Source organism: Symphalangus syndactylus, chromosome 9 (genome assembly GCF_028878055.3).
Source record: "Symphalangus syndactylus isolate Jambi chromosome 9, NHGRI_mSymSyn1-v2.1_pri, whole genome shotgun sequence".
Taxonomy (NCBI): domain Eukaryota; kingdom Metazoa; phylum Chordata; class Mammalia; order Primates; family Hylobatidae; genus Symphalangus; species Symphalangus syndactylus.
Genome location: NC_072431.2, coordinates 57,412,115 through 57,438,469, shown reverse-complemented (window position 1 = coordinate 57,438,469; position 26,355 = coordinate 57,412,115). Strand labels below are relative to the sequence as shown.

Here is a 26,355-nt window from a genome sequence, read left to right as displayed (position 1 = left end):
GTTGGGAATCTCTGCTCTGCCACCTCCAGTTTGGTCTTGTAGTGTTATTTCACCACTGGAGTCTTCCTCCTAATGGGATCATGCTTATCTGAGAGAGCGGTGGAGAGACTTCAGTTGCATGTGTATTACACATGTGCAGGTGTGTGTTCATTATCCGATCCGTGGGAGTCAGGCTACACTTATCTCCCCAGTATTTAGTCCTGAAGTCCTTTCTGTAGCCTCCCTTTCTGGCCTGTTTAGTTATTGCTTCCCTTACCACTTCCAGAACAGAGCTGATTGTATCTTTACGCTGTCCATGGCTCTGTCAGAATGGTTGCTTGTATTTTAATCACTTCCTGTCTAGACAATTGGAGGTCTTTGTCTTTTTCAAAAAAGGTTCTTCCTAAATCGAAACTCCAAAACTTGGGATGAATTCAAATTCAGCAATGTTGCCTTTGTAGTAAAGAGACTTTATAGGATTCGGAGGCTCATCTCTTCTGGCAGTTCCTTTCTGTTCTTTTGAGTACAATACAGAACTGTTTTTGTCTGATATTTTTTGTGTATTCTCACGCTTTTCTTGGACAGATTATCTGCATTTGTGTCTGTCCTTCCCTATTCTCTCTCATTTCTGTTTGAAAAAGTAAGAAATTCCAGAATAAAATTTGGAGCTGCTATCTTAATGTGATCCGTTGAAAAGGAGTTTTGAGTAGAATGAATAAAAGACTCTTTGTAGATCTGCCACAGGTGTCTGTCTAAGGGTCCCCCCCACTAGCTGGGCTTCACGCAACCCGAGTGTAGCCACTGAACCATACAATTTCTATTTAAAGTGTCTCTTTTTTTTTTTGGCTTGACTGTTTTTAACTTTGGGGTTTTTAAAATAATGAAATGATGCAAACATTATAAAGAAATACAGAAAATAATAACTTAGGCTGGGCATGGTGGCTCACGCCTGTAATCCTGGCACTTTGGGAGGCCAAGGTGGGTGGATTATTTGAGGTTCAGGAGTTTGAGACCACCCTGGCCAACATGGTGAAACCTCATCTCTACTAAAAAATACAGAAATCAGCCGGGCCTGGTGGCGCGTGCCTGTAGTCCCAGTTACTAGGGAGGCAGGAAAATCACTTGGACCCGGAAGGCAGAGGTTACAGTGAGCCAAGATCGTGCCATTGCACTCCAGCCCGGGCGACAGAGCGAGACTCCATCTCAGGGAAAAAAAAAATGTAGAAATTTTAGCGCGGATCAAATGCATTTTTGTTGTTTGCTCCCAGGGAGTGGCTTTATTTGCTGTGCCATGAAATGTTGAATCCTTATTACGGGCTCTTCCAGTATTCTACGGACAATATTTACATGTTGCAAATAAATCCGGATTCTTCAATCAACCCCGTAAGTATGAATGAACAAAGAGGTAGGGAATTGAGTTGGAGAATTTTTGAGATGGATTTTCAGTTTCATTCTCAGTTCTTGGTCTATTTGTTGTAGACTTAATCAAAGACAGCGGTAAGCAAAACATGGAGAGGTAAAGTGAAAACTGAATTAAGATGGATGATTTCAATCCTGTATTTTCAGAGATTGTGATCACTGGGTGTGTTGTGTTGAAGGAGATGAAGGGTGAAACTGAGCTGTTCGTACACTCACACTTTATGATCATTTGAGGGAACTCTGGTATGATGATCGTATGTGTTAATGGTGTCATTCTAAGGAGTGGGTTCCGAAGTCCAGCCTCCTCCCAGTCAAAGCTGGAATCTTTCTAGAACTAGCTTTTTAAGCCACAAATGCTGCCACCCTTAGCGTGCTGGTTTTAGAGATGAGGAAGTCAGTGCGGTGTTTGCACGCCCAGCCCGAGGGTACACAGCCGGCCAGCAGGGGACTCCTCCTGTGGCACCACGGCCTTCACCAGCGTCCTGCACAGGCCACTGAGGCGAAGTCGGGACAGGCTCCACTTGTGCATTCAAATGTGGAAGAACCTTTTACCAACATGGAAGCAGAGTTTTGATCATTTTTTGAGGTGAACATAATTCAAACCTGAAAGTAGAGACGTGTGGTTCCTGAGTTAAGATCAGAACGGCTCTGGTTCTAGGATGGTTCTTTTTTTTGTTTTTTTTGAGAGAGTCTCACTGTGTCCCCCAGGCTGCAGTGCAGTGGCATGATCTCTGCTCACTGCAACCTCTGCCTCCCAGGTTCAAGTGATTCTCCCGCCTCAGCCTCCCAAGTAGCTGGGATTACAGACCCCTGCCACCACACCCGGCTAGTTTTTGTATTTTTAGTAGAGACGGGGTTTTGCCATGTTGGCCAGGCTGGTCTCGAACTCCTGACCTCAGGTGATCTGCCTGCCTCAAAGTGTTGGGATTACAGGTGTGAGCAACCATGCCCGGCCTAGAATTGTTATTTGACTTGGCTTATTCATACATATTTTCCTGTGGTCTTGTTTTCCCCCTTAGCATTTCTTCCCTCCCTCCCTCTCTTTCCCTCTCTTCCTTTCGTTCTGGATCGAGGGAGGGGTGGTGGAGGAGGAAGGGAACTTGCCCTTTTCTTTCTTGTGCAGTGGGAGGGAGCGCAGGGTGCGTCCAGCATGGTGCCGAGGCCCTGCAGCGGCAAGGCCCTGGGCATGGTTTGATTCTCTGTTATCACCAAGGTGAAATTCTCAGTCATTGCTGAACACGGGGCTCTTCTGCCAGTTATATGGCCCTTCTGAGGAGGTGTTGGCCCTGAGAGCATACAAAACGTTGTCCAGCGAATCTAGGCAAATTTCTGCTACACAAGCAGCCTTCTTTCACTTGTTCAGGAGTGGGGCCTGTGAGTCCCTGAGTCAGTAGGTCTGGTTGCCTCTGGGACACTTTTCCCAAGAAGCTTGGGGACAGCACGAGATTCCCACATTGGCCGGCATCGTGCTGACAAATTCATGTTCTCTGGTGCCCCCTACAGGACCACTTGTCTTATTTCCATTTCGTGGGGCGGATCATGGGGCTGGCTGTGTTCCATGGACACTATATCAACGGGGGGTTCACAGTGCCCTTCTATAAGCAGCTGCTGGGGAAGCCCATCCAGCTCTCAGATCTGGAATCCGTGGACCCGGAGCTGCATAAGAGCTTGGTGTGGATCCTGTAAGTATTGACTGACAGCCGGTCACCTGGCTTAGGGCCCACCACCACATCTATTGTATGCATGCATGCAAGCGTGTGTGTGTGTGTGTGTGTGTGTGTGTGTGTGTATTTTGGGGATCGTGTGAAGCCATTGTATTATAACCAGAAACAAAAAAGGAGATTATTTGGGAGGCCAAGGCGGGCAGATCACTTCAGCCTAGGAGTTAGAGACCAGCCTGGGCAACATAGTGAGACCCCGTTACTGCAAAAAAAATACTCAGTTCACTTATTTTCCTCGTGATATTGGGCAGGTTTCTCTTCATGGACTAGTTTCTTTTGTTTCCTTGAATGATGAAGGTGCGATCACAGATGTTAACAGGCCACTCCCCAGGCCCGGTGTGGGGTGTGTGTGACACTCAGAGTGTCTCCAGTTAACCTACACAGGGGCCAAGCAAGTATCAAAACAAAATGAACATTTAGTTACCTCTGCTTTAGAATTACTCTAAACACTCTGTTAAGAGCAGCAGGCAGTGACAAGATGAACCGTGACTGTCAAGGGTCCTTGCAGATTTCACGGGGACAAAAGATCAGGCTCTGGCAGACGGAGGGAATGTGGGTGACTCGGAGTCGGGGCCTCCTGGTTGTGTCCCATGTGTCACGTGTTCCAACTTGAAGAGGGGACTCTGGGGATCAGGTAGAAAATCTTCCACTCAGCTGGGCGTGGTGGCTCATGCCTATTATCCCAGCACTTTGGGAAGCCGAGGTGGGCAGATCACTTGCTCTTTTCACTTGAGGTCAAAGGTTGGAGTTTGAGACCAACCTGGCCAACATGGTGAAATCCCGTCCCTACTAAAAATAAAAAAATTTTAAAAAGCCAGGTGTGGCACGTGCCTGTAATCCCAGCTACTCGGGAGGCTGAGGCAGGAAAATTGCTTCAACCCAGGAGGCAGAGGTTGCAGTGAGCTGAGATCACACCACTGCACTCCAGCCTGGATGACAGAGTGAGTCTCTGTCTCAAAAAAAGAAAAAAGAAAAAATCTTCCACTGTGCCTAGGCTCAAGAACGATGGCAGACTCAAGAGCTAGTTTTCACTTTCGAGTACTTTTGTGTTTGAACTGATGTGTTTGGAAAGACTGCCTCTAAGGGAGGAACAGTATTTTTTTTTTTTTTTTGAGATGGAGTCTTGCTCTGTCGCCCAGGCTGGAGTGCAGTGGCTCGATCTCGGCTCACTGCAACCTCCACCTCCCAGGTTCAAGCGATTCTCCTGCCTCAGCCTCCCGAGTAGCTGGGACTACAGGCACACGCCACCACACCTGGCTAATTTTTTGTATTTTTAGTAGAGATGGGGTTTCACCATGTTGGCCAGGCTGGTCTCAATCTCCTGACCTCGTGATCCGCCCGCCTTGGCCTCCCAAAGTGCCGGGATTACAGGTGTAAGCCGCTGCGCCCGGCCGGGCACGGCATTTTCTTGGTGTAGCTTCATCTCCAGGTCAATTTCCCTTTGACCCTGGTACCTCTTCACATTCCTGCCTTTTGACTCCCACACTGCTTACAAAAGCAGCTGGGTTGTGGTCTCCTGAAATCACAGGATGATACAGCAACCTGCTGCCCGCCTCCTATGACTGTGGAAGCCAGGAGCCGGGACATCTGGCAACAGAGCTGTGGTCTCCGCGTCCTCCAGCACCTGTTGCTGTGCCACCCCCACGCAGGTTCTATGTCCGCCCGAGGCTGTCCTCTCTTGCAGCCCCGGGTCTGGCAGTCATAAATGTTTGCTGTCTACCTGACAGCCCTGCATGGTGGCAGAGCTCTAACCTACATCCTTCTGTCTTATTTCAACAGAGAGAACGACATCACACCTGTACTGGACCACACCTTCTGCGTGGAACACAACGCCTTTGGGCGGATCCTTCAGCATGAACTGAAACCCAATGGCAGAAATGTGCCGGTCACAGAAGAGAACAAGAAAGAATATGTCCGGTAATGCCACCTGTGGGGGATGGCTGGGTGCCTGGGGCACGGCTGAGCCTCCGGTAATGCCACCTGTGGGGGACGGCCGGGTGCCTGGGGCGTGGCTGAGCCTGCGTTTAGTTGCTATAGCTCCTTTGCTGTGTGAGGCCTGCGTGTCTCTGATGGCTGGCGCATGTGATCAGATCACATGAACAGAGGCGACTTTCAGAAACCAACAGCTCAGCAGCAGCATCAGGGATCTGCTTGGAGGGGCTCGGATGGGGCCAGGCCTGGCCTGAGGGACAGAGCCCATGTGGGGAAAGACTTTTCAGTGACCACCTAATTCTGGGTGCAAAGGTTGGGGGGCAAAGGAGAGAGCAGCAGCTTGCAGGGTCTCTCGTGCTCAGTCCAAGGAAGCCACCCTCTCAGTTTTTTTCCACCCCTAACTTGAGGCAAATCTGTGTTCAGGCCTAGGCACTCGCAGCTGAGAACTATGTGGGCACGTCTGTGTGCCACGCTGTCCTGTGCTGTACTTTCAAATGTACTTTTACACATTTAAAAAGTTTTTAAATTTTTACAGGGTCTTGCTATGTTGCCAGGCTGGTCTCGAACCCCTGGCCTCAAGCAATCCTCTTGCCTCCGCCTCCCAAGGGGCTGGGATTGCAGGCATGAGCCACCATGCCTGGCCAGAACATGCTTTCAAATTGCAGCAATTGATATGACAGATCAGGTTCAATCCTCCTGTTTTCAGGAGCGAGTCGGAATGAATCAGGGCACATGCTGAGTCATTTTTAACGTGATGCCAAGGTTTGGTACTACTAGCTGGTGGTGTGTTTGTCTGTCTTGAAGAGATCCCGGGGGCCCCCCAGTGTGTTCCCATGTTTGTCAGACTGCGATATCAGAACCTGCTCACCGGTCGGGTGCGGTGGCTCACGCCTGGAATCCCAACACTTTGGGAGACCGAGGCGGGCGGATCACCTGAGGTCAGGAGCTTGAGACCAGCCTGGCCAACATGGTGAAACCCCATCTCTACTAAAAATACAAAAATTAGCCAGGTGTGGTGGTAGGTGCCTGTAATCCTAGCTACTGGGGAGGGTGAGGCAGAAGAATTGCTTGAACCCAGGAGGCAGAGGTTGCAGTGAGCTGAGATTGAGCCATTGCACTCCAGCCTGGGTGACAGAGTGAGACCCTGTCTCCAAAAAAAACCTGCCCATGGCGGAAAATCCACTTGGTGTTGCATCCAACTTGTGAGTTTTTCTTCCAGGTTGTATGTAAACTGGAGGTTTATGAGAGGAATTGAAGCCCAGTTCTTAGCTCTGCAGAAGGGGTTCAATGAGCTTATCCCTCAACATCTGCTGAAGCCTTTTGACCAGAAGGAACTGGAGGTATGTGCCTGCCGTGTGGAGTCGACCCAGGGCGTTCAGGGGCTCCCTTGTGGCTGGCGTCTGCCTGTTTTAAATCCTTGCTGCAGGGGGCAGCGTGTGCCGTTTTCTAGTAAGCCTAGGAGCTGTTGGCGTTCCCAGACTAGAGCCAGGGCTGGAGCAAGAGTGGGGAGTACAGGGTGTTCATGCCAGTTGGTAACCGGCGAGATGTCTGCTTGGCGGTCGGAAATCTGACTAATTCCTGGGAAACTGTTCTAGGTGGCTGTGGCTTCCCTTGTTTTCAAGATCTCTAGCAGGGGAGATTGCATAGCCCTCTCCTGTCTTGGGAGAACCAGGTTCTCCCACAACAGTATCTTACTGCTTTTTATTCGGCTGTTCCTAAACTAGGAACAAGGGGCTACTGTCTTATCTAGTCATACTGCATGCACTTGAACACGGTGATTCAGCCCTTATTCATCTCTGGTGCCAAATAGCTCAAGCCTTGTAGATTGTTCTCCAAGTCTTTCTGCTGCCAGTGAGGAGAGCTTGGGAGCCAAGAGCTTGGATGGAGCAGTAGTTCTGGGGTGAACTTTTGTTTTTGTTTTTTTTTTTTTTTTTGAGACAGAGTCTCGCTCTGTTGCCCAGGCTGGAGTGCAGTGGTGCAATCATGGCTCACCACAGCCTCGACCTCCCAGGCTGAAGCCATCCTCCCACCTCAGCCTCCTGAGTAGCTGAGGCTACAGGTGCATATCACCATGCCTGGCTAATTTTTGCATTTGTTGTAGAGACGGGGTTTTGCCATGTTGCCCAGGCTGGTTTTGGAACTCCTGGGCTCAAGTGATCTGTCCAACTTCGGCCTCCACAAAGTGCTGGGACTACAGGCGTGAGCCACTGCACCCAGCAGGGGGTGAACTTTTTAAGCCAGTTGCAGAAACACGCCCCATCGGCCCCAGTCCCACGTAACTCTTGCTGAATTCTCCTCTCTTCAGACTTGAAACTCCACATGTCCTTGAGTGTCCTGGAGAGACCCTGGGACATGCCTTTATTCATGGTTAGCTCTGTTCAGTGTCACCGGCTGGTTCTTTGATACTCCTCATTGATGCAGAGCAAAAACCCCACTTTAGTTATACGATAACATCCCATCAACAGCTGTGCACTGCGGTCCTTGGGGTTGGAGACCCGCCTGGAGGAGGTGGACGGAAGCATGTGCCACAGGCCTCCTGTTTGTAGCTTTCTTCCCGTCTCAACGTCTGCCTGGTTTATTTAGACACAGCTGCTGCTTTGCTTGGGAACTGACTTTTCACTGTGGTGTGTCGGGTACCTAGGAAGCGCGTCCTGACGTGGGTTTATACATTTTGGAAGTAACTCACCTTTCTGCACCTCCTCAGCTGATCATAGGCGGCCTGGATAAAATAGACTTGAACGACTGGAAGTCGAACACGCGGCTGAAGCACTGTGTGGCCGACAGCAACATCGTGCGGTGGTTCTGGCAAGCGGTGGAGACGTTCGATGAAGAAAGGAGGGCCAGGCTCCTGCAGTTTGTGACTGGGTCCACGCGAGTCCCGCTCCAAGGCTTCAAGGCTTTGCAAGGTGACTGACGTGGAGGCGGGGCTATTCGATGACGCGTCTATGCGGGCTGTGTTGTGTACTAGGCTGTGGGCAGGAAGAGCTGGAAGGTGGCTGGGACGTTTTTCTACACTTGATCTTAGCCAAAAGGCCGAGAAGCGATGGCTGGGACGTTTTTCTGAGATGTGTGCTAGAAAATGGCATAAGGAATGTTCTCCAGTAGCTAATGCTCTGCCCTGCAGAGCTGGTTACCTGGCAGGGGCCATGTGTGAGCAGGTGTGGGGCCCCGCTGAGCAAAGACTGTGGAGCCACTCCAGGGCACGTGGATTCCCCTTCCTCACTGCTTCCAAAAAGCCAAGAGGATCTGGCCAGCAGGGGCCTTCAGAGTGTCTGTGAGGCCAGCTTAGCCAAGATCCTGGGGAGGGAGCTATGGGGGAACCGCCCCCAGTCTCAGTGGCTCCAAAGCTTGGAGCTGCACATGAACCCGTTTAGCCACAAACCACACCAAAAGATGATGTCATGCTCGCTCTGTTTAAGCCACTGAGGTCGCTGGAAGTGGGGTGGAATTCTGTGGGGAAGGTGCCCATCTGCCTGTAGGGCAGGCGGCCTAATGTCTCATCTTTTACACTTAGGGTCTGGAGGGGATGTTGCTGGAAGGAGTGAGGTGAGGGGTGTCACCGTACTGAAATTTAGCTGATTGGACTGTAAATGCTGGTAGACACACAGACACAGTGAACACAGAATATTTCCCCTGCCTCGCTAAGTAAAGGAGGTTAATTCCATTTCAGTCGGCTTTGGCCATCAGGGCACCTGCATCTTTTCCATTGTGACCTCTGCGTATGGATTTGCTGCTGGAGGCCCAGCATGAATAAAAAGGGGTTTGAGGCTGAGCCCCGCTCGTATCTGGGAGCCTCTGTCTGCTTGACCATCCTGACCATGACAGCTGCTCCCTGTTATTTACAAAGCCTGTCTCATTCAGTTCTCCCAACAACCCAGAGAGCCTGGCTGATGGGGATTATTAGCCCCATTCCATGGATGAGGAAGCCGAGCCTCACTGAGGTCATGGGATTTATTATCCCCCCAAGGAAAAAAAAACAGGAGGTGTGAGTGGGGAGGCAGGGCAGGAATCCAGGCTTCCTGACCAAGTTGCTTTTCTCATGGCGCCATTGTCTTGCCCACAGCAGGTCCATGTGTTAAACGTTCCTGCTTAGAGATAGTCCCTGTCGTCGTAAGGGTCTCATTAGTCCTCCAATAATTGGATAGACTTTAGCCCTGTATCCCCGAAGTGTCTAGAAGGTGGGTCAGAGGTGACCAGGGTCACAGTCCAGAACAGGGAGTGTTGGTGCTGTGGGAGGGGACTGAATGGTGGTAGGGCCGGGCAGAGTGGCCAGGGCCCTGCAGGAGGTCTCTGAAGGCCCTCACCTGACCCAGCCTGTCCTGACTCCCCAGGAGGCTGGGGCTTGGAGGGTGTGGCCTGTGAGGGGGAGGAGCCAGCTTCCTGTCCCAGGTCCCCAGGAACCAGGGGCTGCACACTGAGACCCTCTGCCCAGCATAAAGATGGTGTCTCTGCTGGTCCCCATTGCTCCTGGATTCCTGTCCTGCCGCTGACCTTGGCCCAGCTTGAAAAGAGTATCTGTGAATACACAGGAGCAAGGGGCAGCAGAGCCAAGGCCCGTGCCCTCTGTGCCCTCCTTTCCCAGCACCCGGCAGCCCTGCCAGCTAGCCGTCTTTGCAGCAGCAGTGGTGGCTGCTGGCCAGCCTGGTGCTCACTTGGGGCTGAGTTTGGAAAGACCTGAGCAAGAAGGGGCCTGGTGCCTCTCCCTGTCCTACAGAACTGGTGGGCAAGTCGTCTATTCCAGAGGGTGGGTACAAATAGCTTTGACCCTCAGGGAGCCTGTGTGGAGCAGGCTCATGGTCAGGGTACACTTTAGGGGGGCCTGAGCAGTCCTTGCTCTGCCCCCTGCAATATTCTAAAATGTTGGAATCTTGGCTGAGTGAGGTGGCTCACGCCTGTAATACCAGCACTCACTTTGTGAGGCCAAGGAGTTCCAGACCAGCCTGGGAAACATGGCAAAACCCCATCTCTACTAAAAATATAACAATTAGCCAGGCGTGGTGGTGTGTACCTGTAATCCCAGCTACTCGGGAGGCTGAGGCAGGAGAATTGCTTGAACCCAGCAGTCAGATGTTGCAGTGAGCCGAGACTGCCCCACTGCACTCCAGCCTGAGCAACAGAGTGAGACCCTGTCTCAAAAAAGTGTCTGAATTTTGTCACTTTGATAGCCATTGCAGGCATGTCCTAAAACCGGGCCTGAGAACCTCACGGCCCTCTCACAGGACAGCCTGCCTGGGTGTGGGGGTGGGAATGTGGTCAGGGCCCTGGCTCCTGGGGGCTGTGTGGCCGGGCCACGGCTGTGCCTCTGAAGTACATTAACTAGAATGTTGTCTTGTAAGGTTCTACAGGCGCGGCAGGGCCCCGGCTGTTCACCATCCACCTGATAGACGCAAACACAGACAACCTTCCGAAGGCCCATACCTGGTAAGCACCGCGGCCAGGAAGTCACGGCGTCCTGGGAGCCCTGGAGGATGCCGACGTTCACTTTTTTTTTTTTTTTTTTTGAGATGGAGTCTCTGCCAAAATATTTTTGTCATCATCAAAACTCAAAAGCCACAGCACCTGACACAGAAGGAGAAATTCTAGAGTTGAATGACAATTCTGAAGCCCTCAAGCAAGAGACATTCCCCCCAATATTATAACACTGTATAGAGCGGCTTTACTGGCCATGTAAAAAAATATCTGTAGGAGGGCCAATATTATTGCTAAACTTAACATAAATCTTACAGTATATATAACCTAAAATTTAAATATAGATTTTCTCTTGATTTAGTTTTTTGTTTTTGAGACAGTCTTGCTTTGTCACCCAGGCTGGAATGCAGTGGCACGATCTCGGCTCACTGCAACCTCTGCCTCCTGGGTTCAAGCAATTCTCGTGCCTCAGCCTCCCAAGTAGCTGGGATTACAGGCGCACGCCACCACGCCCGGCTAATTTTTGTATTTTTAGTAGAGACGGGGTTTTGCCATGTTGGCCAGGCTAGTCTGGAACTCCTGGCCTCAGGTGATCCGCCTGCCTCGGCCTCCCGAAGTGCTGAAATTACAGGCGTGAGCCACCAAGCCCGGCCTCATGTTATTTTTTAAAGCTGTTTTCTGATTTGTAGGACTCTGTTTCATTTATGCCAAGTCTCAATGACTGGCAGTAGTGTTTGTGTCAGATGGGACAAGTACTTTGCAGCATGCCACACCAAGGTTGTCAGAGTCTCTTATGAAACTAATTTTGTTATGAGCCATGTAATTAATTAATATTGGTGTTTCAGTGGAGTGTGGCTACCACTCCAGCAGGCTCAAGTCTTCCTCTCTGCCAGGTCTTATGTACACACACCTGTTGGTAAGGAAAATTGTATAGTTTTTAGTTTGGATGTATTGGTCTTCACTTTATCTGACATTTCTGGGTGTCCATCTTCTTGGAATCCTTCTTATGACACACGCACCTTGTCTATTGCAAATGTTTTCTTCCTAAATTTTAACTTAAAAACGAGTCTCCATAGTAGATTATTTCCTGTATGGTTTAAAAATACAATCATTTGCGCACTCTTTGTCCTGGAACCATCCATTGAGATGAGTAGCCACGTTTCCTTGGGGGAACCAGTTCTAGATGCTGCTGAGATGCCCCGTGAGATGATGGAAGGTTCCTGTCTTGGAACCCAAGGATGCGGGGTCAAATGCTAGCTGTGACACCCCCTGACATGTGATTTGGGGCAAGTGACTTCGTATTCTAACTTGGTTTTCCACACCTGTGAAATGGGGTAATGCAGCTGTTCCTGGACCATGGTGGGTGCCAAGGTCCTGCTCCAAGCATGGCTGTGGCATCCATTACGGGAACACACCATGTTGGCTGCACACCTACTCACAAGGCTTTTTTCCTTTCGTAGTTTAGTGCTTGGAGTTAGATGGATGTGGAAAGTATGCTCTGAAGCTCCAGAAAAAAGAATGCCCGCCCCAGAACCCGGCTCTGTGGAGCCAGAACCCGTCCTTAATTGCTTACCCTAGAAAGCCAGGAAGTCACCGTACATCCTCTGGGTCACTATTTTTTATTTTTTGGTTTGCTATGATAGCTTCTTAAAGGATGTCTTTTTCTTTGCACAAATACTGGAAATGAGCTTCCCCCTGGAAATATTGAGTCAAAAGTTGAATATTCATTTCATCTTTTTAAGGATTTGTCATCTTATTAGTTTTGAGATCTATTTTGTTTTTACAGGGAATTTTCCAGACTGCCCCGTTTTGGTCTCAGATCAAGTCCCAGAGGAACAGACAGACACACAGTACATCGTTAGTGGTGACGTTGCCTGACAGCCATTCTGGGTTACAGGGGCTGCCAAAGAGGCATTCCCAGAAATGAATTTCTCCCAAAGACAGACAAACAGAAAACAAGTGGAGAGCTTTGTCCTGATAGAAGCAGTAAATAGTAACTTGGTTATGTTTTGGTTGTGAAGGCCCAAGACTTACTTTACCGTGTGTTGACTGGACCAGTGGCTCCCTGCACGTTGGGAGGCCAAGGCAGGAGGTTCACTTGAGGCCAGAAGTTTGAGAGCAGCCTGGGCAACCTAGCGAGATCCTGTCTCTACCAAAAAGCAAAAACAAATTACAAATCTTTGTATTAGAAGCAGAAAAACACAGGGGACATGGAGAACTCATCATCAACCCTGCCCCACCCCCCATTCCTCTCCCCTCCCACACACATTTCTCGATGCCTGTCCTTGGCCTTGAGGTTGGTCCTAGGGCTGGACTGCCCACATGGTGACTCTCACTCTTTTGTCCTTTTTCAGCTTTAACCGGATCGACATTCCACCATATGAGTCCTATGAGAAGCTCTATGAGAAGCTGCTGACAGCCGTGGAGGAGACCTGCGGGTTTGCTGTGGAGTGAAAAGCAACCAAAGGCAACAGAGTCTAGCTCATGGCCACCAGACCAAAAGCATCCAGCTTCTGTGTGCCTCCTGCAAAGCTGGCAGAGGCCCTGGAATTCTGGATCACCTGAGGGGAAAGGGTTGTCTCTCTCCTTTCTGTTGGGGGAGGGGGATGGGGGACTTTTGTTGGTGGCTCCCACCCATATATCCCTCCTTTATCATAGTACTCCCACCCACTTCCATCACCCATCCAATAAAATGCAGCCAGGTTTAGCCTTTGGCTTTGGTCACACAGGATATTCTGCTGTGGTTGCAACCCATGTGGTGATAAGGCTCACGGCCCTGAGCTCTTTACGGGAGCATCAACTCACAGTTAGGGGACTGGGCGTGGCTGATTGAGGGTTTGGAACCGTTGGCTATCCCAGCTATTCCATCTCAAAACAGCCTTGAGGCCCCTTTTCAATTTGAGCAGCTGCTAGATCTCTTACCAGAGCTCAGATTCCAGATTTCACATCCCAGCAGCCGGTTCTGGGTAATGGATCAATTTCCAACTGAAAAATAACTATATAATGTATGCTTATTGGAATTCTGCCACAGCAGGAAGCTTGAGTCAAAATGTGTTTCCCCTTTGAAAGGAGAAGGAATTGGAGCAGCTTTTCCTGGAGGCCCAGGATATTTCTTTTCTGGGTATCTTGGCTGAAAATTTTGTTTTACATAGAGAAAAACGATCTTTTAAGGGTCCCTTTTGCTGCACTCTCTGTCCAGTTTGACTTTTTTTTCGGTGAAAACACCATGTCACGGAGTGTAGAAAAGAGCAGACCAAAATCAGCCCTAGAGCCAATCGGTCAGTCCCAAAGCTGTGACCTCTGTGCCACTGTTGTCCATAGAAGAGCATCGACTGTGTCACTTAAAATATTAGTAAACCATGATGCGGCAACTGCTGAGAGCTAAACTAACAAAATTGTGTTATCATAGCTGCTGGCTTGGTGTGAACTCGCTTAAAAGCAATGGTGAAAGGATAACCTTGATGATGTAAATCCACCCAAAGATACTGTTCTACAAAAAGTAGGGTGTGGACGCAAACCTGTGACTGCAGAGTGGGATGACTCCACACTGCCTCACGTGGCCCCTTCCCCAGTGGCAGCTGGTGACACTAACGATTGCTACTCGGCTCACTTGCCCAGATGTCTTCGTATGATGAGCAAGGCCAGAAGCAAGCCTAGATTCGAAGTTTCTGACACCATTTCCAGTTTGCGCAAAAGTCAAACAGTATTTTATCTTAAAGTGGCTTGATTTCCAATAGCTGAACTTGGGCAGAAAACAGCAGCAGCAGCCAATGTTCCTATATGGTTTCTTTGTTGCTGTTTTTGTTTGGGGTGGGGGCAAGTACAGGGTAATTCATGAGCAAGACATTTCACTGCTGTCGAAGTCTCTGGGATCCCACTGTGGGTCTGAGATGGCCTGGGAAGGACCTTGTGGACGATGGTTTTATCTGTTCTTCTTGTCACTGTTAACTTCTGGGCTGCTGAGGTTCTAGAATGGAAGGGCTGCCAAATGAGGTTTGCTGCAGGAGGAAAGTTTAATCCCCCATTCCAAAAGTCCAGGCCAAATGGTGGGCTTAGCCTCTTTGAAAAGTTCTGCCTTGCCCCCCCAGGGGGGCACATCCTGTGTTTCATTCACCATGATGCTTCCTGAGGGTGTTCTAGAAGCCCGTTCCCAGTGGCTCTATCCAGCCTTTCCTTGCATCTTCCTCTTGAAGGTGAGGAAGTGAAAACTACAGACCTCCCCCAGACAGCCCACTCTCTATCACGAGCCTAACCCGCGGGAGGCAGAAGAGACATCCATCCGAGAACTGAAGCGGCCTCCAGGATGAGGTCGGAGGCCCCACCTAATTTTCCTGGTGGTGGTATCCAAAATCTGCAGTAACTAGGAAGGAAACCAGGGTCTCATGGTTTAAAAGACTTTGAAGCAGGAATGTTGCATTTGACGCCTTTAAAACTACCTTTTTGCTGTTGGGAGGAGTCGGGGGCGAGCCTTAGCAGCTGCACCGCCAGCCCCATGCTGGTCAGTGCTGCCCTGCCTCTCGTGCCAGGTGTTGCTTCAGCCCAGAGCCAGAGGGCTGGGTCCCGGGTCCTCCACAGGTGGCCCCGGTGGACACATGCGTTCCCGTCCCAGCCTCCGTCTCTGCTTTTCCACTTCTACCTGCGTGTGGGTTTGCCGCCTTGTCATCTGTCGTGTGAGTGTCGCAGACCTTTCCAGAGCTCCGGTTCACTCTTTCCAAACAGGCCTCCCTGTTGGTGGCACTGCACTCCTAGAACCTTCAGTTTCTACGATGGTTTGTTTGGTCCTTTTGAACCAACCCAAAGAACTCAACATGGCAAAGCAAATGGTAAAAGCTTCCCGACTGTTCTACTTTGGGTCTGTGCGAAGCCCACTCCCGTGTGATCTCTCTGTTGCCCCTCTCGGTGGTCCCAGGCGATCCAGCCATGCCCCCTGCCCCTCTGCCCAGATGCTTCAGGGGCCCGGCTTTTCAGGCTTGCCCTCACCAGCGGCCGTCAGCCGACACTCAGGGATGTAGCTAACACCACTCCGCCAGTGCTTTTGGTAGGAAGAGCTGAGGCTGCCTGGGAGGCCCGGGGCGACCGGAAAAGGGCTCTCTCAAGTTCTGAAAAGAGAATCTGCCACCAGATCGAATTTCGACCCCTGAGCTTGTTCAGACTTACTTACCGTCCGAATTCAGATTAAGGTGGTCACCCAACCCGAGATGTCAGGAAAGGCCTTCTGCAGAGAAAATGTCCCCCTACCCACCATCTGCAGCCAGGTGTGTGCCGCACGGCAGCCTTCCCGAAACATAGTATGGATTTTAAAAATGTGTTTATTTTTGTTTCTCAACCACTTTATAATGTATTTTTTAATTTATTTTGTAATGTCTCGTTTTGAAGTATTGCTGCTATCCTTGTTATCCTTCCCACTGTTTTTATCGCTGATTTATTTTGTGAAAGTTGTACACTAATGTTCTGTTTTATGTCAAAATCAAAAGTATTTAATGAAATACTAGTTATATTTAACATGGTTATGGAACCAGCTGGAAACACAAAACAAACAGTGATTGTACAGCAGGCTGGGCCCAGGAGGTCAGGTTCATTTTGTTACATATGCAATAAACTCACGACTTTACATTTTTGGCGTCTGTTATTTTGGTGTGGAAATGAGATTCCAGTGTCTTTGCAAACCCACAAGAAAGGAAGTGTGTAGGCAGCAAGAATACTGGCAAGGGCCTTCCAAGGAAGGACAGAGTTAAAGATAGAACTGTAAGGGAAACTAATGGCAATATGGTGGTGGGTTGAAAGTGCTCTATCAATCAGGCAAAAACATGGGATTGAGAAAATTATTTAGAATTTCTTTGCGCACTGGTTATCTTTTCGTTCTTTTTTTTTTTATTTTTTTGAGATGGAGTTTTGCTCTTGTCGCCCAGGCTGGAGTGCAGTGGCACAATCTCGGCTCACTGCAACCTCCACCTCCCAGATTCAAGTAATTCTCCTGCCTCAGCCTCCCGAGTAGCTGGGATTACAGGCTTGCACCACCACGCCCGGCTAATTTTGTATTTTTAGTAGAGATGGGGTTTCTCCATGTTGGTCAAGCTGGTCTCAAACTCCCAACCTCAGGTGATCTACCTGCCTTGGCCTTCCAAAGTGCCGGGATTACAGGCGTGAGCTACTGTGCCCAGCCCTTACGTTTTTTAAAAGCTGTAGTAAAAATACTGACAGCCCTACATACCAGTGGGTTCCACATATATGGATTCAACTGGAAATCAAAAATATTTTTTTGGCTGGGCACGGTCAGGAGCTGGAGATCAGTTCCAGCTTCTTGGGAGGCTGAGGCATAAGAATTGCTTGAACCTGGAAGGTGGAGTTTGCAGTGAGCTGAGATCACACTACTGCACTCCAGCCTAGGCAACACGGTGAGACTGTCTCAAAAAAAAAAAAAAAAAAAAAAAAAAGTTTTTTTAAATGGATGGTTGCATCAGAACATGAATAGATTTTTTTCTTTTCATTAATTATTCCCTAAACCATACAGAATAAAAACTACTTACATGGCATTTATATTGTATTAGGAATTATAAACAATCTAGAGATGATTTAAAGTATATAGGAGGTTGACTTTTTTTTTTTTTTTTGACAGAGTCTCACTCTGTCACCCAGGTTAGAGTGCAGTGACACAATCTTGGCTCACTGCAACCTTCGCCTCCCGGGTTCAAGCGATTCTCCTGCCTCAGCCTCCCGAGTAGCTGGGACTACAGGAATATGCTACCATGCTCGGCTAATTTTTGTATTTTCAGTAGAGGTGGGGTTTTACCATGTTGCCCAGGCTGGTCTCAAACTACTCCACCCACTTCCACCTTCCAAAGTGCTGGGATTACAGGCATGAGCCACTGCACCTGGCATTATTGACATCTTAAAGTTAAGTCTCCCCCATCTATGAACATGGGATGTCTTTTCAATTTACTTAGGTTTTCTTTAACTTCTTTATACAATATTTTGTTTTAGGCAGACAATTGGCAAGTCTTGCACCTGCTTGGTTAGCTTTATTCTTTTAGATGCTATTATAAACATAATTGCTTTCTTAAGTTCTTTTGTGGACATTCATTGCTAGTATATGGAAACATAACTGCATTTGAGTCAATCTTGTACCCTAAAACTGCAAAAATTCGTTTCCTAGCTCTAGTGGCTTGTGAATTCTTTGCAATTTTCTATCTGTAGGAGATAGCTTTACCTGTTCTTCCAACTTGGATGCCTTTTATTTCTTATCTATTAGCTCTGGCTTATACTTTCCAGTACAATGTTGAATAGCTGTGGTAAAAGGGAATTTTTTTCTTGTTCCTGATCTCAGAGAGAATGTTTATAGTAAAATGCCTTCTGTATCAGTTGAGATGTACATGCTTTTTCCCTCTGTTCTATTAATGTGATGTGTTACATTGATTGATTTTCTTACGTTGGGCCACCCTTCCCTTCCTGGGATAAATTCCACTTGGTTGTGGTGAATAATTCTTTTAATATGGTCTTGGGGCCGGGCATTGTGGCTCATGCCTGTAACCCCAGCATTTTGGGAGGCCGAGGTCAGGAGTTCGAGACCAGCCTGGCCAACACAGTGAAACCTTGTCTGTACTAAAAATACAAAAATTAGCCAGGTGTAGTGGCACACACCTGTAGTCCCAGCTACTCAAGAGGCTGAGACAGGAGAATTGCTTGAACGTGGGAGGTGGAGGTTGCAGTGAGCCAAGATTGCGGCATTGCACTCCAGCCTGGGTGACAGAGCGAGACTCCGTCTCCAAAAAAAAAAAAATGCTGTTGGATTCAATTTGCTAATATTTTGTTGAGGATTTTTACATCTATATTCATAACAGATAGTGGTCTGTAGTTTTCTTGTAGTGTTTTTGTCTGGTTTTCAAATCACCGTAATGCTAGCCTCATAGAATAAGTTAGGAAGCATTCTTTCCTTTTCAACTATTTGGAAGAGTTTGAGAAAGACTGGCATTAATTCTTCTTTAAATGTTTGATAGAATTCACCAGTGAAGCCATCTGGTCTTGAGCTTTTCTTTGTTGGGAAGTTTTGGATTTTTTATTCAGTCTTCTTACTAGTTATCAGTCCATTCAGATTTTCTGTTTCTTCATGATTTGGTCTTGGTAAGTTGTAGAGTTCTAGGAATCCATTTCATCTAGGTTATTCAATTTGTTGGCATACAGTTGTTCATAATACTCTACGATCCTTTATATTTCTGTAAAATTGGTAATAATGTCCCCTCTTTTAGTTGATTCTTCCTTCTTAATCATCTAAAGTTTTGTCAATCTTGTTGATCTTTCTGAAGAACCAACTCTTAGCTTCACTGATTTTTCTCATTTGTCTATCTTTTATTTCCTCTGCTATAGTATTTATTTTCTTACTTCTGCTAGCTTTGGGTTTAGTTTGTTCTTTTTTTCCTAATTCCTTCAGGTATAATGTAGGTTGTTCATTTTTAACCTTCTTTTTAATATAAAGATTTACAGCCATAAGTTTCCTTGGTCATGGTGAATAATCCTTCTTAGCATTGCTTTCGCTGCATTCCGTAAGTTTTGGTATGTTGTGTTTTCATTTGTCTCAAGATATTTTCTAATTTCCCTTGTGATTTACTGTTTGACCCACTGGTTGTTTGAAAGCATCTTGTTTCATTTCCACATATTTGTGAATTTCCCAGTTTCCTTCTGTTACTGATTTTTAGCTTCATTCTGTTGTGGTCAGAGAAAATACTTTGTGTGACTTCAGTCTTCTTAAATTTATTGAGACTTGTTTTATGACCTCTCTGGAGACAGTCTGTTCTGGAGAATGAATGTTCCATGTGTATTTGAGAAGAATGTGTACTCTGCTGTTGGGTGGAGTGTTTTGTGTATGTCTGTTAGGTCCAGTTGGTCTATAGTGTTGTTCAAGTCCTATATTTCCTTATTGATCCTCTGTCTAGTTGTTCTATTAATAATTTATTGAAAGTCGGGTATTGGGCTGTGTGCAGTGGCTCATGCCTGTAATCCCAGCACTTTGGGAGGCTGAGGCAGGCGTTCACTTGAGGTCAGGAGTTTGAGACCAGCGAAACCCTGTCTCTAATAAAAATACAAAAGTTAGCTGAGTGTGGTGGCACATGCCTGCAATCCCAGCTACTCTGGAGGCTGAGGCAGGAGAATCACTTGAACCTGGGAGGCAGAGGTTGTAGGGAGCCGAGATTGCACCACTGCACTCCAGCCTGGGTGACAGAGCAAGACTCTATCTCAAAAAAAAAAAAAAAAAAAGGGGGGGGGGGTTATTGAAGCTTCCTACTATTATAATGGAGCTATTTCACCCTTCACCTTTGCTGTGAGCCTCTCTGGTTTTATCCTAGTTGAAATTTGTCGAGCTTCTTAAATTTGTATGTCCATTTCTTTCTTCCAATTTGGGAAAGTTTTGTCCATTATTTTTTCAAATAAGCTCTGTCCTCTTCCTGTCTCTCTTCTCTTTCTGGAATTTCCTAAATTGCACCTGTCCTAAATCGGACACCTTGATGTGTCCCATAAATCCCTTGAGCTCTCTTCGTTTTTTCTCTTTGCTCCAATTCAGTGATTCCAAATGATCAGTTTTCTAAGGTCTCTGATTCTTTCTTTTGCCTGTTTGAGTCTGGTGTTGACCACTGTATTGAATACTTCAATTCATTTATTGTATTTTCCAGCGCCAGAATTTGGTTCTTTTAGATAATTTCTATTTTTCATTGATATTCTCATTTTGTTCATACATCACCATCCTGATCTCCTTTAGGCCTTTGTCGTGTTCTCCCATAGATCTCTGAGCATATTCAAGGCACCTGTTTTTATTAAAGTCTTTTCTTCTAACAAGTCTGATGCCTTTGTTTCTTCAGGGATGGTTTCAGAGATATATTTTGTTCCTTTGAATGGGACGTTTTCCTGTTTCTTTGTATTCCTTGTGATATATATATATATATATTTTTTAAACTGGGCATTCGCAAAAGCAGTCACCTCTTCCAGTCTTTGAAGAGTGGTGGGGAAAAGCTTCACTAATTCAGAGGGTATATCCTAATACTTGGTATCAGCCTGAGGTGACAGCTTAAGGTCATCTCAGGTCTTTTAGGGGCCTCTGTTTTTCTTTGGCTTATACCATATACATGGCTGCTTTTAAAAGTCTTAATTTTTGGCCAGGCGCGGTGGCTCACGCCTGTAATCCCAGCACTTTGGGAGGCTGAGGCGGGCGGATCACGAGGTCAGGAGATCAAGACCATCCTGGCTAACACAGTGCAACCCCGTCTCTACTAAAAATACAAAAAATTAACTGGGTCTGGTGGCGGGCGCCTGTAGTCCCAGCTACTCGGGAGGCTGAGGCAGGAGAATGGCACAAACCCAGGAGGTGGAGCTTGCAGTGAGCCGAGATCGTGCCACTGCACTCCGGCCTGGGCTAAAGAGCAAGACTCTGTCTTAAAAAAAAAAAAAAAAAAAAAAAAAGTCTTAATTTTTCAAAGGGTCTTAACCCAGCTGCTTCTTAGGAATAAGATGTTCTCTTATATTTTCTGCCCATAATCTCTGCCCCAGGTATCCACTGTGGTCCCCCTGGCAGCTTTTACATGTCGCACCTGCCACTGCCTTCCATGGCTCTTGCCAGCCTGAAATCTGAACTATGCCACCTTCCTTGTTTCACCTCTGAGTCAGATGACATAGAAACCAGTCCTTCAGGCAGCCCAAAGACAGGGCAGAATCCTGCAAATCAGTTCTGCTCTGCTCCCTCCAGTGCAAGGGAAGACACTGGAAGTTGGGCTGCTTCCTCCCAAACACACGGTTGTGCCAGGGAGGGATGGGGGAAGGGCAAATAAAAATGACATAAAAACTATTGTGAATGTGGCTTTTTCTTGATTGGGTGTTCACCTGGTTGCTATAGACCTTTGGCTGGTTTCCAGATCTCCTAGTGAGTGCCTAGTTTTTTTTTTTTTTTCCCCCCTCAATGTTTCCTCGGGGAAATGTGGGCTTGGAGCTTCCTGGTCTGCCATCTCCAAACTCTCTTGATTGCAGAATTCAATCCATTTTACATTTAAAGTACTTACTGATAAGAAGGGACTTTACCAAAAAAAAATTTGTTTTTTTTGTTTTGGTTTCTCATTTCCTCCATTACTGCCTTTTGTGTTTAGTTCATTTTTTATAGTGACATGGGGATTACACTTGACATCCTAACATTACAACCTAAACTGAATTTATGTCAACCTAATTTGGGTAACATACAAAACTCTGCTCCTGTACTGCTCTGTCTCCCTTACTGTTATTGACATCACAAATTATATCCTTATACATTGTGCACCCAATATTAGCAGTTGTTAATGGATCTGTCTTTTTAATCACGTAGAAAATAAAAAGTAGAGTTACAAACCACCATTAGAATATACTAGATTTTATAATTGTCCATGTATTTACCTTTACTGGAGATCTCTATTTCTTCTTACAACTTCAAGTTGTAAGATGCTTAGTGTTCTTTTAAAGAAGTTTAGTGTTCAGTGTTTCAACCTGAAAGACTCCTTCTAGCATTTCTTACGAAGAATGATAATGAACTCCCTCAGCTTTTATTTATCTGGGAAAGTATTAATTTCTTCCTCATTTCTGAAGGACAGTTGTTATAGAATTCTAACAGGTTTTCTTTCTTTCAGCAGTTTTAATATATAAGTCCATTCCCTTCTGATTCTCAAAGTTTCTGATGAAAAATATGCTGATAATCTTGAGAATCTCTTCTATGTTCTTCTCTCTTGCTGCTTTCAAGGTTTTCTTTTGTCTTCAATGAAGTGTCTTGGTGTGTGTTTCCTTAAGCTTATCCTATCAGGAGTTTGTTAATGCTTCTTGGGTTTGTAGATACATGTCTTCTATCAAATATGAGCAGTTTTCTGTTGAACTTTCTTTAAATATACTTTCTGCTCTTGCCTCTCTACTTCTGGTCTCATTTATGGCGTTCCATAGGTATGTTCCTTAGGTTTTCATTTACTTTCTTCCTTTTTTTTCTTTTGATTCCCCAGATTCAATAGTTTCAATTGCCCTATCTTCAAGTTCATTGAGTTCTTCTACCTGCTTAAATATTTTGAATCCTTTAGGGAATTTTTCATTTCAGTTATTGTACTTTTTAGTTCCAGAATTTGTTTCCTTTTTAAAATTTCTATTTCTTTATTGATATTCTCATTTTGTTCATATACTATTCTCCTGTCTTTGTTTTCCTTTAGCTCCTCCAGCATCTTTCAAACAGTTGTTATAAAGTTATTGTCTAGTAAGTCTGCTGTCAGCACTTCCCCAGTGATGGTTTCTGTTGATTTGTTTCTTTCAATGTGCCATACTCTTCTATTTCTTTGAGGGTCTTGTGATTGTTTCTTGTTCAAAACTGGACATTTGAATCTTACAACTCTGGAAATCAGATTCTCCTTTCCCCTCCCCCGCCCAGCATTTACTCTTGTCTCCCCACACCAACTGTTGAGGGTATCTCTGGATCAGCTTGAGGTGAAAGCTTAAAGTCTTCCCAGGTCTTTTCTGAGCCTGCACATTTCTCTAGGTATGTGGAGTGGCTTTCTAAATTGCCCTGTATACACATTTATTTCACAGATGATTTGAATGCTCTGCTCAGGGACTCACAAGTCTGTGATCAAGGTGTCAGCCAGACTGTATTCTCATCTCTTGGCTCAACCAGGGAGAATCTTCTTGCAGGCTCCTCCAGGTTGTTGGTAGAATTCATTTTCATGTGGCTTTGTGACTGAGGGACCTGGCATCTTACTGGCTGTTGGCAGGAGGCCCAAGTAAGTTGTCCACACATGTGCTTTTGAATATCCTAATCCTTAAGTCTGGCTCCCCAAATGGAAAAACAGGTAAGAAGAAAAACAACAGCTCAGGCTGTTCCCTTAAATCCTCTGGAAGCCACTTCAGCCAGTGGGGAATGCAACAATGGCTGTCCACCTCTATGTCTGCACTTCTGCAATCAAAACACTGAACCTTGATATGTGGAGGCCAGATCCTTACTTTCCACCCTGGCTCCAGGAAGTCATGCCAGGAACACTGGCATGGCTGCCTACCACAAGACTCAGGCTGGGGAGACGCTAATATCTTAAAGGCTCAAATTGACCAAAATTAACTGCAACTTACCAGCCAAGATTTTCCTTGGAAGTTGCAAGCATTCAAATTAGACTCCAGAGTTCCAAAACAGTTACCTCAGACAGATTCTGCCACTCCAATTTTTGTCTCGGTGTGGAGAGAGATTCCTTCTTCTTCCGTCCCCTTGCTGGATGTCACTCTTGTATCTGTTTTTATTTCTCACCCTGGCACAGTCACTAGAACGCAGTGTGTGTCTGTGAGCTTAGCCAGCAGACACAGTCCTGCACTCTGATGTCTGTGAGAGGATGCGGCACTCTAGGTTAGGGAATGTGTGTCTGGCTTGTTGGGGCATTTTCTACTGTCAAAAGTCGGAGTATTTTCAGGTTTTGATCTCAGTGTCATCACTAGGTAGTTGAGGCTTTAAACAAGTTGGTAAGCCTATCTGTGTGCCCACATCTACAGTGTCTACTATCTTGATCACTTTTTTTTTTTTTTTTTTGAGACAGAGTTTTGTTCTTGTCGCCCAGGCTGGAGTGCAAATGACGTGGTCTTGGCTCACTGCAACCTCCGCCTCCCGGGTTCAATCGATTGTCCTGCCTCAGCCTCCTGAGTAGCTGGGACTACAGGTGCCTGCCACGACACTTGGCTAATTTTTGTATTTTTAGTAGAGAGGGAGTTTCACCATGGTTGGCCAGGCTGGTCTGGAACTCCTGACCTCAGGTGATCTGCCTACCTTGGCCTCCGAAAGTGCTGGGATTACAGGCATGGGCCACTGCACCCGGCCAATGACTTTTTTAAAACATGCGCTTTTGAAGCTTTCCCGTTTGTTCTTTCATCTTCCCTTCCACCACCATAAGCCCTGCAGCTCCCTCAGGTAGCCATAGCATCCTTGTCTTTTGATTTTTACCTGATGATCATATACAGATACATGTGTGTACATATTTTTTGTGTGTACTGATTTTTTTCCCATGTCTATGCTCTCAAGAAGCAGGATGACTCTGCTGAGAGCAGAGCTAGGATGTAGGATCAAGGCTTTATAACATGACCTTGAATATTACCTTGATACCAAAGCCAGGCACCAAGAGAAAACTACAAACTAATGGCCCCTATGAATACTGATGCAAATATTTTCAACAAAATACTAGCAAACCAAATCCAACAGCATATTAAAAGGACTACATACCATGATAAATTGGGATTTATTTCTGGGATGTGCAAGGATGATTCAACAAATGAACAAGATAAAGAGGAAAAATCACAAAATCATTTTAACTGATACAGAAAAGCATTTGACAAGATTTATCACCTTTTCAGATAAAAACTTCTTCCAGCAAACTAGGAATAGAAGGAAAACACCTCAACATAATAAAGGCCATTATGCAAAACCCAGAGCTAAGATCATACTCAATGGTGAAAGACTGACAGGGCTTCCTCTAAGATAAGGAATGAGACAAAGGTGACCGTTTTTTGCCACTTGTACTCAACACAGTAGTGGAAATTCCAGCCAGAACAATTAGGCAAATGGGGAAAAAAAATCCAAATTGGAAAGGAAGAGGTAAAATTATCTGTTTACAGATGACATGATTATAGAAAAGCCTAAAGAAAACAAACTATTAGAATAAACATTCAGCAAAATTGTAGGATACAAAAATCAACATACAAAAATCAGCTGTGTTTCTATACACTAACAATAAACAATCCAAAGAGGAACTTAAGAAAACAATTCCATTTACAGCGGCATTAAAAAGAATAAACAGGTACACACTTAACCAACAAAGTCAAATACTTGTATACTGAAAACCGTAAATCATTCATTAAAGAAATTACAGAAGACGGGCTGGGTGTGATGACTCACGCCTATAATCCCAGCACTTTCGGAGGCCAAGGTGGGTGGATCACGAGGTCAGGAGATAGAGGCCATCCTGGCTAACAGGGTGAAACCTCATCTCTACTAAAAATACAAAAAATTAGCCTGGCGTGGTGGCGGGCGCCTGCAGTCCCAGCTACTCGGGAGGCTGAGGCAGGAGAATAGCGTGAACCCAGGAGGCGGAGCTTCCAGTGAGTCGAGATGGCACGACTGCAGTCCAGCCTGGGCAACAGAGCAAAACTCTGTTTCAAAAAAAAAAAAAGAAATTGTAGAAGACAAATAAATAGACATTCCAAGCTTATGGAATAAAAGACATACTATATTGTATTTTTAATTTTTCATTTTTTTTGAGATGCTCTCCCAGGCTGGAGTACAGTGCTACAATCACAGCTCACTGCAGCCTCCAACTTCTGGGCTCAAATGAGCCTCCTGGCTCAGCCTACCACGTAGCTGCGACTACAAGCACACACCAACACACCCAGCTAATTTTTATATTTTTGGTAGAGATGAGCTCTCGCTATGTTGCCCAGGCTAGTCTCAAGCTCCTGTCCTCAAGCAATCCTCCTGCCTCAGCCACTCAAAGTGCTGAGATTACAGGTGTGAGCCAACACACCGGGGGGCCAAAATATTGTTAAGATGTCATTACTGGCCGGGCGTGATGGCTCACGCCTGTAATCCCAGCACTTTGGGAGGCCGAGGCGGGCGGATCACGGGGTCAGGAGATCGAGACCACGGTGAAACCCCGTCTCTACTAAAAATACAAAAAATTAGCCGGGCGAGGTGGCGGGCGCCTGTAGTCCCAGCTACTCGGAGAGGCTGAGGCAGGAGAATGGCGTGAACCCGGGAGGCGGAGCTTGCAGTGAGCCGAGATTGCGTCACTGCACTCCAGCCTGGGCGACAGAGCGAGACTCCATCTCAAAAAAAAGATGTCATTACTACTCTAAGTGATCTATAGATGCAATACAATCACTATCAAAA

General features: G+C 46.5%; 1 protein-coding gene across 3 annotated transcripts in view; it reads left to right on the top strand.

The window, feature by feature from the left end:
• The window catches only part of SMURF1 (SMAD specific E3 ubiquitin protein ligase 1), a 117,829-nt gene extending 101,758 nt beyond the window's left edge, over positions 1-16,071 (top strand). For 2 of the 3 annotated variants that reach the window (XM_055292413.2, XM_055292416.2), the window contains 7 exons: positions 1,248-1,362; positions 2,902-3,080; positions 4,899-5,036; positions 6,271-6,391; positions 7,756-7,957; positions 10,388-10,472; positions 12,815-16,071. In XM_055292413.2, the coding sequence (XP_055148388.1) occupies positions 1,248-1,362; positions 2,902-3,080; positions 4,899-5,036; positions 6,271-6,391; positions 7,756-7,957; positions 10,388-10,472; positions 12,815-12,914 (940 nt within the window). In that variant the 3' untranslated portion in view covers positions 12,915-16,071. The remainder of the gene's footprint in view (positions 1-1,247; positions 1,363-2,901; positions 3,081-4,898; positions 5,037-6,270; positions 6,392-7,755; positions 7,958-10,387; positions 10,473-12,814) is intronic. The other variant, XM_055292417.2, reaches the window with a different exon arrangement.
• The last annotated feature ends 10,284 nt before the right edge of the window (positions 16,072-26,355 follow it).